The sequence below is a fragment of the Pagrus major genome, chromosome 8 (genome assembly GCF_040436345.1).
Source record: "Pagrus major chromosome 8, Pma_NU_1.0".
Lineage (NCBI taxonomy): Eukaryota > Metazoa > Chordata > Actinopteri > Spariformes > Sparidae > Pagrus > Pagrus major.
In genome coordinates, this window is record NC_133222.1 from 22,335,325 (window position 1) to 22,351,194 (window position 15,870).

The 15,870-nt window shown below is 41.0% G+C and overlaps 1 protein-coding gene across 1 annotated transcript; it reads right to left on the reverse strand.

Moving 5' to 3' along the window:
- Positions 1–1,440: 1,440 nt before the first annotated feature.
- drd4a (dopamine receptor D4a) lies at positions 1,441–14,803 on the reverse strand. Its single transcript, XM_073472427.1, has 4 exons — positions 14,561–14,803; positions 7,183–7,295; positions 4,481–5,070; positions 1,441–1,882 (listed from the first exon to the last, which is right to left on the reverse strand). The coding sequence occupies exons 1-4, from the start codon at positions 14,801–14,803 to the stop codon at positions 1,665–1,667; spliced, it is 1,164 nt and encodes a 387-aa protein (XP_073328528.1). The 3' UTR covers positions 1,441–1,664.
- Between the last annotated feature and the right edge of the window lie 1,067 nt (positions 14,804–15,870).

A 15,870-nucleotide genomic window follows, 5' to 3' on the forward strand; every position in this document is an offset into this window, starting at 1 on the left:
TGTTTGTTGTCTCTGACGTACTATCGTCAAACTTTCATGATCTTCAGATGACTTTGAGGCTTTGTGGAGGTCCAGATCCTGCAGGGACAATCTGCACGATCTGGACTCTTTCTGGAACATGCTGAGCAGCTCTGACGTAGTGGAAGCTACGTAGTTCGAGCTCTGTTGTATTCGTTTCATGCTCGTGTGTGGACAGTTAGCTCCTCGTTGATTTCGCTGACTCCATGAAGTTTGGCACAGAAACTGAAGAGACTTTAGTTGTTTGAATTTATCCTTCAGACAGCACTCCTTCCACAGTTGTGGTGCATTTTTTTTTTTTAGCACTGCTTACATACTAGTATGGGACTCAGTAGAGCTCATACCTCAGTCAATGCCCACAATCAAGCCTAATCCAATATCAAATAAAACAAGACACTTCAATGTGTCAGGATTAAATGGAGTCATGCTGATGTAAAAAAAATCAGGTGTTCTTCAAGGATGAGGACAAAGGTTGAGTACAAGTAAAAAAAATTAAAAAGTAGTAACTATCTATCTTACTAAAAAGAAGGTCCATGGTGTATATGTCATGCCCTGATGAAGACTATTTTAGCCTGACCTGATAAATTAACATTAATGTGGAAAAAATGTTTCGCAATGTTAAAATGAAGTGAGAAAAAAATCCTGGTTACGTTCCTTTATCTGGATCCACACCAAAAGTTAATGGGGGGAGAAAATGTTCAGTAGTTTTTGTGTAATCCTGCTGACAAACCAACCAAAGGTCCCATGTTCAGCATACTACCCAGATTATATGGATAGATGGGGACATGATTGGCTGCAGCCTTTCTAGGACAGACACTGTATAATTGGGTAATATAGGTGTATATATACGGTTAATACTCCTACATGTCAAATATAGACCCGATCTATTCAACAAGCAGTCAGAAGCAACCTCAGAGTTGGGGCACACCCTTGTCTGAAGTGGGTACACGAGCCCGACCGCACATTAAGGGTGTAAATAACGTCTGTTCAAATCAATTCGAGATCTTTGAGGCTTGTGGAGACTTAGATTATGCTGGACAAAGTGTATGAAACTATTTTATGATTTCTTTCAGTTGTTTTTTAACATTTTAAAACAATTCCCCATCTGCTTCTGATGTTTAGGAGAATGCTGCAGCACTGTTTTGTTGTGAAGCTCCAGAAATGTTTTGTGGACTGAAATTTGAGTAGATAACATCTGATTTTTTCTTTTTGGGTGAACTGTTCCTTTAGAATTTTAAAATGAACTCAAACACATGTTTCTGAAACTCAAACTGACCTCTGTAAATTCAGCTACAGAACACAGCTGTTCTGTCTTTACCCCTCCACAAACACACAGGTCTTAACAAGCAGCTTTTTATTGAAAACTTTTATTCTGAAAAGATGAATTTCAACATATAAAATCAGTTCTCGTCGACTGTGTGATGTAGATGTGTTGCTGATCCTCTAAACAGTTTGTGTCTCAGACGGAAGCTTCTTCACAGGTAACACGAAGCTCAAACAAACTTTGCTGTCGGCACATGTAGAAAAATAAAACCTCACAGAGGAAGGAAGCAATGGCAGCACAAACACAGACACTAAATCAGCAGTCAGGAGCGTCTCTTTCAGCTGTTGTGCATTTAAAAACAGTCCATGCAGCAGCAGCGTCCTCATCCGGCACTCTTGGAGCAGCAGCGATGCAGGAACTTTTTGAAAAAGTTCCTGAACTCTGTGTTGAAGACGGTGTAGATGACGGGGTTGAGAGCGCTGTTGACGTAGCCGAGCCACGTCACCACGCTCATCAGGGCCGGGGGGACATGGCAGCCCTGACAGCGAGCTCGCATCGTGTGGAGGACAAAGAACGGAGTCCAGCAGAACAGGAAGGCACCTGTACGGGGAAATGATGAAGAATCAGAGGAGTTTTTCTCAGACAGAAAAACCAATAACACCTCTGTTTGACTTACCAGCACCACCGAGAATGGTTTTGAGATGTAGGGCATCCCTCCCTTCTTGCTTTAAGTTATTGTATTAACTCTTGAGTGAAAAAAATGTGTTTTACGAAGTCACAGTGACCTTTGACTTTGATTGTTAAGACATTATCAAGACGTTCCTGAGATGTGGCATTCACAAAAATGGATGATGGACAACCTGAAAACACAATGCCTCCAGCGACGGCTGCCGCAGAGGCATAAAAATGCTGCTGGCATTGTTGTTTGTCCACTGCAAATCATCACAAAGATGTTCTGAGTGATAACCTTTGTCCAATGATGAAGTATTTCTATCCTGATGGGACTGATCTCCTTCATTATATCAATGCAAAGCACTCACTGAAAGGTGGTAAAAACTCAGGACCAACATGTCTGACAGTGCTTCTTATCACCATCATCAAACACCAAATGAGGGAATATCTTTTGGAAGAATGTTGATTTGTCCCTCCAGCGGTGATATAGAATAAATCCCAAGGTGCATTAAAGCTGTTCTAGTGTCATGTGGTGGCCCAACACCTTGTCAAGACACCGTTTTTTCCTTTGATTTGTCAGCCTGCTACATCTTGCATCTTACCTCCAGTAATGAGAATTAAGGGTCCTTGAAGGGAGCTGGATTACGAGGCTTTACTAGGTACTTAGGTTTTGAAATAATCACGAGGATAATAATAGGGTAAGATTTGGATCAGATTCAAACTTTGACATCTCACCAATTTAATTTGATTTTGAGTATGTGGACTAGGTTTTGAAAATTACTCGCCTACACTATGCTAATCTGTCTGCAACCAGGCTGGATTTGTCTTTTTTTAGGGTTCTGCAGTAAATAAATAGATAATTCCTGCACTTATTTTCATTATTTATTTACTGTAAATGATTAATGATTAATTAGTACCTACTATTAACAGACCATTCAGCTCAGAATACTCCAATGGACTACTTATTTATTACACTAATCTAACTCAAAATGTCGTAGAGAGGAAGGAGGGGAGGGAGAAGTTAACTAAAAATATGACAATGCTTACAGCAGCTTTTTAATGAAAATGTCGCCTTATCTCAAGTGTCAAAGAAAGTGAGAAAAATTCCTGCATCTGTCCGTTTCTCTGGATCTATTCTTGTCTGAGAATAGACATCTCCCTAGCTCTCTTTCTATCACCTTGGCAACTTCCTTACAAACCTAACATCTTATTGTTGATTAAGGTTCTCAGTCATCCAGGTCATGGTAGTTCTAAGTGCTGTATCATAGGCAACTGGACGTGTTTCAGTTTCTTGAGGACGTGTCACCTCTCATCCAAGAGGCTTCTTCAGTTCTAACTAACTGGAGAGGAGTTGGCAGGCTTTTAAACTCTGTGTGGGAGTGTCCTTACAGAGTCGTTAAGGACACATGTGATCTCTGAGTTTCAGAGTCATTAGGGCCACTTGTGGGTCGTTGACCCAACCGGCCTTCATGTGGGTCGCTAAGGCTAGGTGAGCCTTGAGTGCAGTGAGTACTGCATCGTAGGTGGGTGATAAGTAATGTTGTAGGCCACCTCCTCCGTTCAAAGACGGCCGTTCCAGTTTGACATAGATGGATTCTAACATCTTATTTAACAACGAACAGTGGTGACCTGATGTAGGTGATCACCTCCCATCAGTTTCACACAGGTAGCAGCAGGTAGCTGCAAGATAATTAGGTCAGATCATACCTTTTCATTGCTGAATGCTGTAAAGATCACCAATACAGGTCTGGAGTTCAGGTCATACAAAATACATTATTGGTCAGACATTTTGCAATTATGTTCTTTATATCGTTGACCTGTTACAGTCAGTGCTCTATTCAAACAGAGATTCATGAGAACTACCTGCACACCAAGCTTACATAATAATAGGATTTCAGATTAAGGAGCTGCAGGATTAACTGCTGTGTGCTAAAGGGAAGCACTTCTTCGCATTAGGACCAACACTGGCTGTTATTAATAGGCCGACCTTTTCTTAACGATGTGTGAGGGCCTCTGAACAGACATCAGAGGTGGAGGTGAGGCCAGTGCCCATTATATCACTTTAGATAAAGGTGGACAGGTGGATGGATGGATAACATTTTACTGAATTGTTTATAACTCTAAAGAATGTCTGTAATAACTCATTTAATCAGTTGTGATTAAAAGTGAGAATTACTGTCCCATGCCCAGAACTCACAGCTGAGATTAAGCTCATGGCATACGTAAGGCTCATGCGAAAGTTCCTCTCAATACTACCTTCTGGATCCTTTAATCTGCTCATTAATTGCTCAGTTTGTCAGTAGACGTGTTATTGTGGATCCCACTGCTGTTCTTGGCAAGACCTGCCCTATTCATCTTCTGATTGGTTGCCTTCGGTGGTTAGGTTTAGGCGTGAGGAGTGAGATTGGTCAGGGTTAAGTTAAGGAATATCAGGGGAAGCCAATCAGAGGCAGAGAAGGGCGGGTCTTGCAATGACAAGCAGGGGATTCATTCACGCTGATGCTACCAAACAGGAAGTGAACTCACCCACAACGACAGGAAGCACCTTCATGGCCTTCCGCTCCCGGCTGTTGATCTTGGCCGTCTTCCTCCTGCGAGGATCGGGGTTGAACTTGATCTCTGCAAAGCTGACCGTCGGCACTGGACCATCTTTGTAATTTCCTGAGGGAAAGGCTCTGTCTGGGGATGGAATGGTGGATGGCTCATCCTGAGTATCCGTTGGCTCCCTCTCTATGATGGGCGGCAGTGGCGGCGGCAGTGAGGCCAGTGGCGGCAGTGATGCGGCGGCTTCCTGCAGCTTGCGGCAGGCCTGGATGCTGTTCCTCAGCTTGGCTTTGCGCGCCTCCTCCCAGCGCCTCAGGCCGCGGAACATGCCGCAGTATAGCAGCAGCATGATGGGACAGGGGATGAAGAAGGAGCACACGGACGAGTACAGGACATAGTCGTCGTTCTCTAGTTTGCACTCAGTGGGGTCTCGACCTGGCACATTGTTGATGCCAAACATGACAGGAGAGGCCACGGCCAGGGCCAGGATCCACGTGGCTGACAGCAACACTATCTGCCGCATGTCCACGTGCTTCCTGTTGTAGTTCAAAGGGATTAACACGGCAATGAACCTGAAAAAAGAGAGAAACATTTTACAATCTGGTGCACCTGAAATGACATGACAATAATTTTCTTTGTATTTTTATATCAGAATCCAGTCTCGTCTTTTTCCTGTAAAACAAAATGTCAGTTTGTACTATCCAATTTCAACAAATCATATCATGTCATCACCCTTGCTGATTTACAGTGTTTCCTGATGAACAGATGGCTTTACTTGATGTTAAAGTAACTGACAGTATCAGTATCTGATGTGAACATGGCCGGTGTCGTGACTGAACACAAACTCCAAGATCAACTTCTGCCAGTTTGACAACAAGAATCCAGTGCCAAGGTGGTTTACAAAGTTGAGATGCTGTCAGGCAGTTACCGCTTGCTCGTTTATTAATGCAGCTAATGTTAGCAGTCCTACTAGCTGACTAATGCTGGTTTGCCAGGAGCTAAACCCGGCAACGAACTTGGTAATGTATTCCCGCTTGTCAAATTGCCCGTTAGGTCTCCTTATCTCAGTATACTGTTTTCAGTCAGTTTGGTTAGCTCTAGTCAACAAAAGATCAAGATTTGGATTTAAATAATAAGTCAACTTGGTTTCACACAGTACACGGACAGCGATGATCAAAATAAAAATAAAAACTCTCTGCAAGACAGCAAGTAAACATATTTCCTAAAATATTCCTTCAGGAATTAAAGGACCAGATCATGATCAGGAGTTAAACATGTGATGGGGACAAAAGTTTGATCTCTTTGACTTTCCAACCAGAAATATAAAAAACAAGGAACTTCATTCTGAGGCTCTTCCGGCTCAGGGGCCCCTCAGCCCTCGGGCCTCTGGTACTGCTCAGTAATCCATCCATGAATGACAGCAGGTCATCAGTCAGTCTGCTGTTATAACCATCAAACCTGCAGAGAGTCTAGAAGATTTCCTCCTTCAGCCTGTGGACAGCAGCAGCAGGTGGACTCTCTGCAGACCTTCAGGATCAGTTTCCTGCTCAGTCTGTTGAATTATTCAGACTGTCATTCAGTTAAACCTCTAACTGCTGCCAGCTGCTTCAAAAAGCTTCAGATCATCACCATCAGTCCACGTTAGCCTCGTTGGCCCCATCAGTCTCTGATGTAATCACATTTCTGGAGTTGGGACATCAGATTTTAGGAGCAGCCCCGGTTTTCAGCTCAGATTTTCATCCTTCAACATCAGCCGAGAGTTCAGATAATCTCATTGAGTCAAACTAAAGAGCGCAGAACGAAACTGGCACTTCATCACTGCAGATGCATCCTTCATTTGGGGCTTTAAATCGTTCTGTCTGCGCTAATGTTTCATCTTTTGGAGCTTTTACAGGAAACAGACAAAAGGTCATCGTCATATTTCCACATCAGAGTGAACCATGGTGTGACTGTCTGACCCTGACGACCTTCAGAAGGGAAGATGAAACTCTTGCCAAGGTGTCCTGTGTGGTCCTGACAGACCGCTCACAGTTGTGGTCTGATTAATTAGCTGCTTGTGCTGAATGACCCTGGCACAAGGCCGATTAGAGCTCTGGTTATGACACAGAGTCTGTGAGTTATGGCTCAACTTTGACCTCCTTCTTTTAATCAACTGCGCATAGTCCTGGAGGAGTTTCAGGGTTGGTTTGGCTGTAGACCTGCACCTGAATCATCTGTATCATCCTCACCACAGGTGGAGAAACTTCACCATGATAAAAAAAACAGCTTTGGTGAAGAATTCACTCTGAAATCTTCCCGAAATCTTCCCTGTCTGAGGTGGATGCACGACCTCGACCTTGTGTCAAGGGTGTAAATAACGTCTTCTCAGGGCTTCCAGAGACTTGGATTACTTGGATGAGCTGTATGGAGCCGCTGTGTATATTTCTTTTTAAAGTCCACATCTGCTTCAGTTGTTTAGGAGAATGCTGCAATGCTGTTTTTTCTGTGAAGCTCCAGAAATGTTTTGTGGACTACGAAACTTCACCTGACTTTCCATCAGCATGAGGGTGAGTAGATAATGACTGAATTTTCATTTTTGGGTAACCTGCTAACCTGATTTAAATCACATTTCCACATTCAGATAGACTTCAGATCCCCTGCAGTGAGGTCTGTCTGTTTGTGTACCTGTACAGGTGAGCACTGACCTGTCGATGCTGATGGCACAGAGGTTGAAGATGGAGGCGGTGCACAGCATCACATCCATGGTCATCAGACCGTCACAGATGGTGGTGCTGAGGGTCCACACGCCATCCTGGAACTGAAACACAGACACGTGCTCAGTGCGTTCACTGACACCCAACACAGAATCACAACAGTTCATGAGATAGTGATGAAATTTAATCTGTAGTGTTCATGGGCATGAATTGTCCTTTTTTTGTGACACAGCACAAGTTTTAAATGGAAAATTGGTGTCCATGTGCATAATTCTTAAAGTTTGAATCATTACTTCACAGTGATTTTTATTAATATAAAACTGAAAGGCTGAAGTCCTACAGATTAAATTTCATGACTGTTTCACAGACTGAATATATCTTTCCCTAACATTAACCAAAGTGCTTTTGTTGCCTAAACACAACCAGGCTAGATGTGAACCTTGGACTCTGGCATGGTAGTCCTGAACTTTATACATCCACCATCCACTATGTCCACCTCCCTGTGTTTCCACCGTCGCCTATAAATGTAGTGTTTCATTCAGTCAAAGAAACGTGGTGCAGGCACAAATGATCAATGTGCTGAGAGTCATGAAAACTATTTAAAATTTGTCTCACACAAAAAAACACACAAAACCTGTAGATCAAATCTGTTCAACTGGCGGCCCTCTTGCCACCTCATTCTGGCCCTTGGATTATTTCAGTGGTTAAGTATGTTGCTAAGCACAAAAACACTATTTTCATTTTAAAGTGAAGAGTTAAGAAATTTCATTAAAAAGTGTTTAACCCAGACTGTTTAAGCATGGGGGATTCATCAGACTGGAACTAACAACCTACTTCTAAAATTAAAAAGGAATATGTTTTTTTTTTGTCGTGTACTGTTGTACATATTTCTTTTCAAGAGGGAAAGCCCAGGTTTGTTTTACCAGTGCTTTTATCTAAAATACATTTTGTAGATACTTTTTGATAAAGAATCAAAAAAATTACATACATAAGAATGTAATGACACAATGACACAAAGCACAGAGCATACCTCCGCCAAGGCACAACAGTCAATCAAACCTAATCATGTATAAAAAAAAACCAAAACATATTTAAATCCACTAAATCCAGATTTTTACTTTGGATCCACATCAATCTTGCAATGATACAGAAAGTGAGAAAAAAAAATCCTGGATCAGCACCAAAAGTTAATGAGGTATATTTTGGGCCAAGACCCATCCTTCACCCGAGTTATGTGGAAATCTGTTCACAAGTTTTTGTGTAACCCTGCTGAGAAACCAACCAACCACACAAAAGGATACGTGCAAAACATAAACTCCTTGGTGGAAGTAATAAATAAACACATTCATACAAATAAACAAATAAAAAAATACAAAACAACCCTTTCAAGAAAAGCTCTAAAAGTTTTTTTTGCTAAATGTATTACTTACTGTTCACTTAAAATACCCTTAATTTATCCCTGAAAACACACTAACCTTGATCCAAGTCAAACCAGCAGTCCTTTAATCTGTAAATTGATTTACTTGTAATAAAGTATTTTGACATTGTGGCATTATGACTTTTTCTAAAGTAAAAGACCTTAAATATACTTCTTCCAGCACAGTGCAGAAGGAGCCTGAGGCTGAAATATGAATCAGCTCTTTAATTAATTTAGTTTTGAAACGATAGCAACAAAAACAGTTTAGATAAACAAACACACAAAGAGGAGCCGTGAGGATGAAACTACAAGAACAATCCAATAAACAAACACAAAGAAGATGAGAGGGAGAGGACAAAAGAGTGAGAACTGACTGACATGGACTCATGGTTCTTATTATTTTCATCGATTTCCTAAAAATCCATTGTTGTTGTGGGGCCCCCTGGTTTGACCTGCACACCCTGGAACAGAGCGGACGTCAGGGGGAATGTACAGACTGCAATTGTTCTCTGAGCGCTCATAGACAAAGACGGACTGTACCAGGTTGAGTCCTCCTTTTAATTTAATGAGATTTTACGGATGAAAAGAGATTTTCCTGCCTCCATCAGATTGTCATCGCTGGGAAAAAGAGTTTCATATCCACCAGCTCACAGAAAAGATTTTAAAAAGTGAAATTAATCAGTGAGAGTAAAATCAAACAAGTAAAAGAGACGTTCAAGACTGTTTGAGTCTGATCATTGATGTCACAGGAGGGGGCAGGGCTTCATCAGAGGTCAGCTGGAGGTGAGAGCTGACCGTTAAAGGGACAGTTCACTGAATGTAAAGACCAGATCGCACTGACGTGTTGGTTCCCTGCAGGATCACAGACGGGAGTTTAAACACTGATAGATACCTTAAATCTTGTTAGATTCAAGATACAAAAATATGATCTTATGACTTCTTACCTGTTGATTTAGAAGTTGATCTTGACATTTCTATTTTATGATATATGATGTATTATTATAGGTTAAAGGGACAGTTCACCCCAAAATCAAAAATACATATTTTTCTTCTTACCTGTAGTGCTATTTGTCCATCTAGATTTTTTTAGTGTCAGTTGCAGAGTTTTGGAGATATCGGCTGTCGAGATGTCTGCCTGCTCTCGATTATGTAATGGAATTGGCACTCAGTTTGTGGTGCTCAAAGAGGCAAAAAACACATTTGAGAAACTCAACAGCAATGTCCCTTTCCAGAAATTAAGAACCGTATCACCACGCAGGAGGAAACGTGCATCTACTCATGCACGAGGTTGTTAATGTATGTAAACATTAATGGCGTCCTTTTTGACTACGCTATAACGTTAGCTAGCTTAGTTAGCCTCTTGTCCATGAGTAGATGCACACTTCATTCTGTACAGTGATACGGAAAGAAAATAGTCCCAACATGAAACTGCTCACAACAAGGTCTGTGGATTATCTTGAGTAACCAGGTCATTATTTCTGGAAAGACATTGTTTCTTTTCAAATGTGATTTTTTTTAAAAAAAAATTACGCTTTGAGCACCACAAGTAAAAATGCCATCTAGTTCCATTATATTATATATTCCATTATCTCCAAAACTCTGCAACTCACGCCAAAACAATCTAGATTGATATTAACATGACAGCTAAGAGGGCAAATATGGATTTTTGATTTTTTTTTTGGTGAATTGTCCCTTTAAGGTAAGATATCACAAATCTACAAACTACAGTAAACCTATGTTAAGTAATAAAATTAGCTCTTTAAAGTTATTAACACATTATTACATCAATAATAACAATACAGTAATATATACTATTCTGAAAGTATTTGTACACTGTGCTGATTGTTCTGTTACTCATGTAACCACTCATGTTATTTATTGTTTTGATATATTTTATTTGTCTTCTGCTGTGTTTACATGTTTTTTAATGTTTAATCACATTTTTAGAAACACAAATCCATCACAGTGACCAGCGGACTATCCCCCCTTTAAGGTATTTGAGAGATAAAGTTTTCTGAATGTGCAATAAGAGCGCTTTTAATGCACGATAACCCATCTCTACTCATCTCAGCACTTTCTCTGATTCCTCCACTTATTTTTGCTGTTTTAATCAGCACTTTTAATAACATTTTATTGTCAGTGTTTCTAGTTTTATGTTCCCTTTTGTGACACAATAACAATCTGAACTGAACTGTGAGGACAAAAGATCACACGATTTGAGTAACAAATATCTCGAGTGAAAATGCACCAGCTGCTTCTCTCTTAATCTTTGACCTTAAAATTCCCTTAATTTACCCATACAGATAAATAATTATGTAATTAAGGTGCTTCTAATGGGATTTTAAGGGGATAATTAATGAATAAAGTGATGGGTAGTGATATATCACAATATTTTACCAAGTGTATTTGTCTAAGTGCTCATCAAAATGTCACATTACACTTTATAAAAGTCACAGTTACCTTGAAAGCAGCATTTCAATGAGGTAAATGGAACTTTTTTTGTACTTATTACAAGAAAGAAACACCTTGTATTCATTGTTTTTTTTCACTTATTTTTGAAGTGTATTTTTTCCAGTGGTTAAGGTGATTTTCTGGTTTCTCTGCTTGGCTTAAGGTGTAAAATCCTCTTACCAACACATGGCAAAAATGTGACAGACATTGATTAATTAATTCCCCTAAAATATCCTTGAATTTCTAATTAACATGCTAATTTTGTGATGACCTTTTGCTGTATTTTAAAGGGGTTTTAGCCCTTAAACACCCTTTAAATCAAGCAGATACTGTAATTAATCAAACCACCTTCCCTTAATAAATTGTAATCCTTATTGGATTATAAGCAACACCAGCACCCTTAACAGATTTAATGGATTTGGTGTGTAGAAGACAGAGAACAGAGATAACATCAGTCTTATGTTTCCATCAGCAGCTAATTCATTTGTAAATTAAGGGAAAGTCGTGTTAAAATCTGCTCAATTTGATCATTAAGGGCTCTGGAAATTAAGGGGTTTTTGAGGACTTTTACCTCTTGACAATCTGTTACATAATCAATTTGTCAAATATTTCAAATTCATAAAATGAAGTATGGGAAAAGTCAATCAAATGGTGTTTTCAAGGGGTTTGATTATATTGCTTTTCCAAATTAAAGGACAAATTAAGGGATCTTTTGCTCACTTCACTCCACTGTGGGGCAACATGAATTTCAGCTGCAAACTCAATCTACACATCTGGCTAAAAAAAAAAAGTTTCTGGACTGACCCACATTATTTAGGCGTAATGGTCTTCACCCAAACTGGACTGGCTCTCATCTGCTGGCTCACAACATGACACCGATGCTGGAATGGCGGCCATCTCTGCTTCCACTATAACTAAATTATGTACTTTGCATCATATCTCCTGAACCAAACATGGTAACACAGAAAAGGTCACGTCTACTCTCTACTGTCTTGACGCTCAAGGATTACAGTGACAACATACAGAACACCATAAACTGTTCAGGTGAATAGTTACTGGTGCATTGTGAGTTAGTGGACTCCGTACTCCGGACAGGTCAGTTCAGTTTTATCAATAACTTCCTGTGTTCTTGTTTTTGTATACTGTGTAAATCTTTCAGCTTTACTGAACAGGAGTGTTTAATGTTATCTGCAGTTCAGACTGCAAACTGTATTCCATCTATTAAACCGGTCACACTGATTCCTGTCATCACTAACTTTAGGCAAAAGAACTGTTCACTCAACCACAGCCGACAGCAACAGCAGCAGTCTGTGCAATCCATCACTCCAGCCTATTTAGCTCTCTTCAGTGCTCAGCCTCTGTCAAACTTAACCTTTATCCTAAATGATCTGATCACATCCTATTATTTGGATTTTCAAACTTTGACCTCAGCCCCCACGCCAGGATAAAATGACAGCAGTTAACGTCTCTACAAACAACAGATATGTCCATACATACATGTCATAGGCTATATACCACGTTCACATTACATTTATAAACCTGACTTTCATATCGTGAGGCTAAGAGGACAGTGGAGGAGTTACAGGAGACAAGGCTGCCACGCCAGTAGTTCGAGTCTGCATTTCAGTATTTGTCAGCGTGAAAACACTGGATATTTTTAAAGAGCCCTTTAGGATGATATCAATCTGTGTTAGGGGTGAACAAAACAGGTATTTTAATTCAAACCATTATGTTTTCCTAACCCTAACCAAGTAGTTTTTGTGCCTAAACCTAACCAGAGTATAAGCACAGCTTAGTGAAATGAGAGATATCGAACACTGGACCTAAAGAAACTTAAAGCTGCAACTTTACAAACTCTAACTTTGTCTTTGATTTGACTAAAGAAACAACTGCTGCTATTAAGTCAAACTCTGCCCTCCGGACAGATGATCAGTTGTTTTGGTTGTATATTCTGTCATTGTTACGCAGACGACACTCAACCAAATTTTTCTGTAAAACTAGACTGGATGTCTGTTGATTTTCTCAAACTAAATTTTGACAAAATGAGCTTCTAATGGGCCCCGACCCCGAATACTGTGAATGTCATTTTTCAGTGCACTTACTGGCAGACTTGCACACTTATGTCAAACCAAAATCCACTGGAGGAATCTTGGTGCTGTGTTTGACTCTCGATTGTCAACAAATTGGATCGATCCTGTTTTCATCAACTCAGAAACATTGCAAAACTCATACCACCATTATCAGCTTCTCATTTTGTATCATTCACACCTTCATTTTTCTGTCTCGACTTCTGCAATTTCCCTTTTCACCTGCCTCATCCAACCTGCCCCCACACGACTTCAGCTCGTCCAAAAAGCAGCGACTCAGCTCTAAACTCAAACTGGCCATAGATCTCACATCACTCCTATTTTAGCCTCGCTGCACTGGTTGCCAGTGAAGTCGAGGATCGATTTTAAGATTCTTTTAATCACTACATGGCTTAGCTGCTGTCTACATGTCAGAGCTACTTAGCCCTTACACCAGTGAGCGGTCACATCGGTCAGCCAATCGAAACCTGTTGACTGTAGCTGACCGCATGCCAAAAACTGCTCTTTTGCTGTCCTGGCACCCAGGCTTTGGTACAACCCCCTCCGCCCATGAGATCAGCTGTTGACTGTTTCAAACAACATTTTAACGAACACCTCTTTAAGTTGGATATACCCTCATTTATGGGTTGTGGCTGGTTACTGGATGCCTTTTGTGTTCATGTGTGTTGTGGTTGTTTTGACTTTCTTTGTGTTTGTGTTTTCTTTCTCTGTACTGATGTTGATGTGAAGCACTTTGTAACCTGGTCTATGTAGAGATGATAATCGAGTAATCGTTTCTGGCATTTTCAAGCAAAAAAAAATGGTGTTTCCAGCTTCTTAAATGTGAAGATTTGCAGCGTTTCTTTGCCAATAATGTCATTAAATGAAGAGTTCTGAGTTTTAGACTGTTGGTTGGAAAAAGAAGTAGCTGAACTTGAAGATGTCTTTGGGCTCTGTGAAGTTGTTATGAGCACATATCACAAGTTTTAACATTTTATAGACTAAATGATTAATAGATATTGAAAATAATGGAACATTGCAGCCCTGCTTGGCTGAAATAAAAAACGTTTTACTTACTTAGGCCTGCGTCCTCACCTCATTTTAGATTTTCAAGACTAATATAAGGTTTCATAGGTATTTTAGGGATTTAAAAAATAAATAAATAAATAAATCGGCTCTCCGAACAGATTTGACAGGAGAATGTGTAAAAAGTGAATCCGTATAACCTGGTGTGCAGAGACGCCACAGAGCTGCATCTGGACTTTGAAGACTCCAAATATAAACCACAACAGGCTCTCAGGGGCCCCTGAAACATGAGGGGGGCTCCTGAAGCTGTGGATGCAGCCGTGAGGTAAACATTTAAAGTAGGAAGTATCCCACCTGTAGTCAAAGTAAAGTGTACTGTCTCTAACGAGTGTGTTTCAGTCAATCTCACCTCGGAATAGACGAAGAGCGGCAGTACGAGCACCGCCAGCATCAGATCCGCCACCGCCAAACTGACGATGAAGTAGTTGGTGGTGGTCTTCAGCGCCTTCTCCGTGAACACGCTCAGACACACCAGCAGGTTCCCGCAGATGATCACCACGATCAGCAGCACCCCGATCAGCAGGGCGGGCAGGTTGTGTCCCCTCGCCGCCTCCCCCGGGTTCTCCACCGCCGCGCTCAGGTTGGCTACCATCTCCGCCGCGGCTCCTCCGCTCCGTCCCGGTCCCAGCCGCAGCAGTGCGGCCAGCGGGCTTTCATGAAGGCCTGGCCGGACTCTGGTCCCCGCACTGTGGTGTCATCGTGGTGTCACGGAGACTCCAGAGCGCTCCGGTGCGCACTTTACGCAAAAGAAACTCCGCGTAAAACCGAATGGAACAGGTGGTGCGCGGACTAATTCACACAATAAAACACGTCAACTCATAACTATTATAATAAATACTCAAAAAGTTCCGTATTTCCTCTTTAGAACATTTTGTGTCGAGAAGATGAAAATAAAACAGGTGGAGCGCGTCAAAATCCTCAAATCATGAGAAAGTTGAGGAGGAAATCCGTTTCAGGCTGGAGGGAGTGAAGACCACCCGGAGCGTTCCTGCGGTCAAACCGCGGTGAGTGTGTCGGACTGCGGGTGTTTTTAGCAGCTCCAGTGTGCGTTCACCTGCAGCCTGCTGAAGGCCACCCGGGCCAAATTAGCCGATTAAAGCCGCTTATCAGCTGCGCTTTACGGTGTCCTTCAGTCCTTGAGCTCCAGCAGGAGACACGGTTTGTTCATCTGTCTGTCTGTCTGTCTGTCTGTTCATCTGTGTGTGTGTGTGTGTGTGTGTGTGTGTGTGTGTGTGTGTGTGTGTGTGTGTGTGTGTGTGAGGAGTGGAGCGACCGCTGCAAAAAATATCCATAACTTTATTTAACAGTTAATCTAAATTAAAGAGCAGTAAATATGTCACAGAGCAGCACCACGAGCAATAAAATAGATTTATTTGTGATACCAGAATGCTTTTTTTATTTATCTTGAGATTTATTTATTTCACGTTAATTCAGGTATTTTAATGTGATTTTTTTATGGATTTTGGCACCATGAATGGTTTATCTGCACCATTTAAAGATTTTTCACATTAGACGTGAAGTATGGTCTCTTCCAATAGTCTCAGATATTTTAGTAAAAGTAGTTTAACAACAAAGTAGGAGCACTGTTACCAGATAAACTCCTGCAGAGGCAGACAACTGAGATAAAATCAGTCTCCTGTTTGTGTTTCTCCTGTCAGC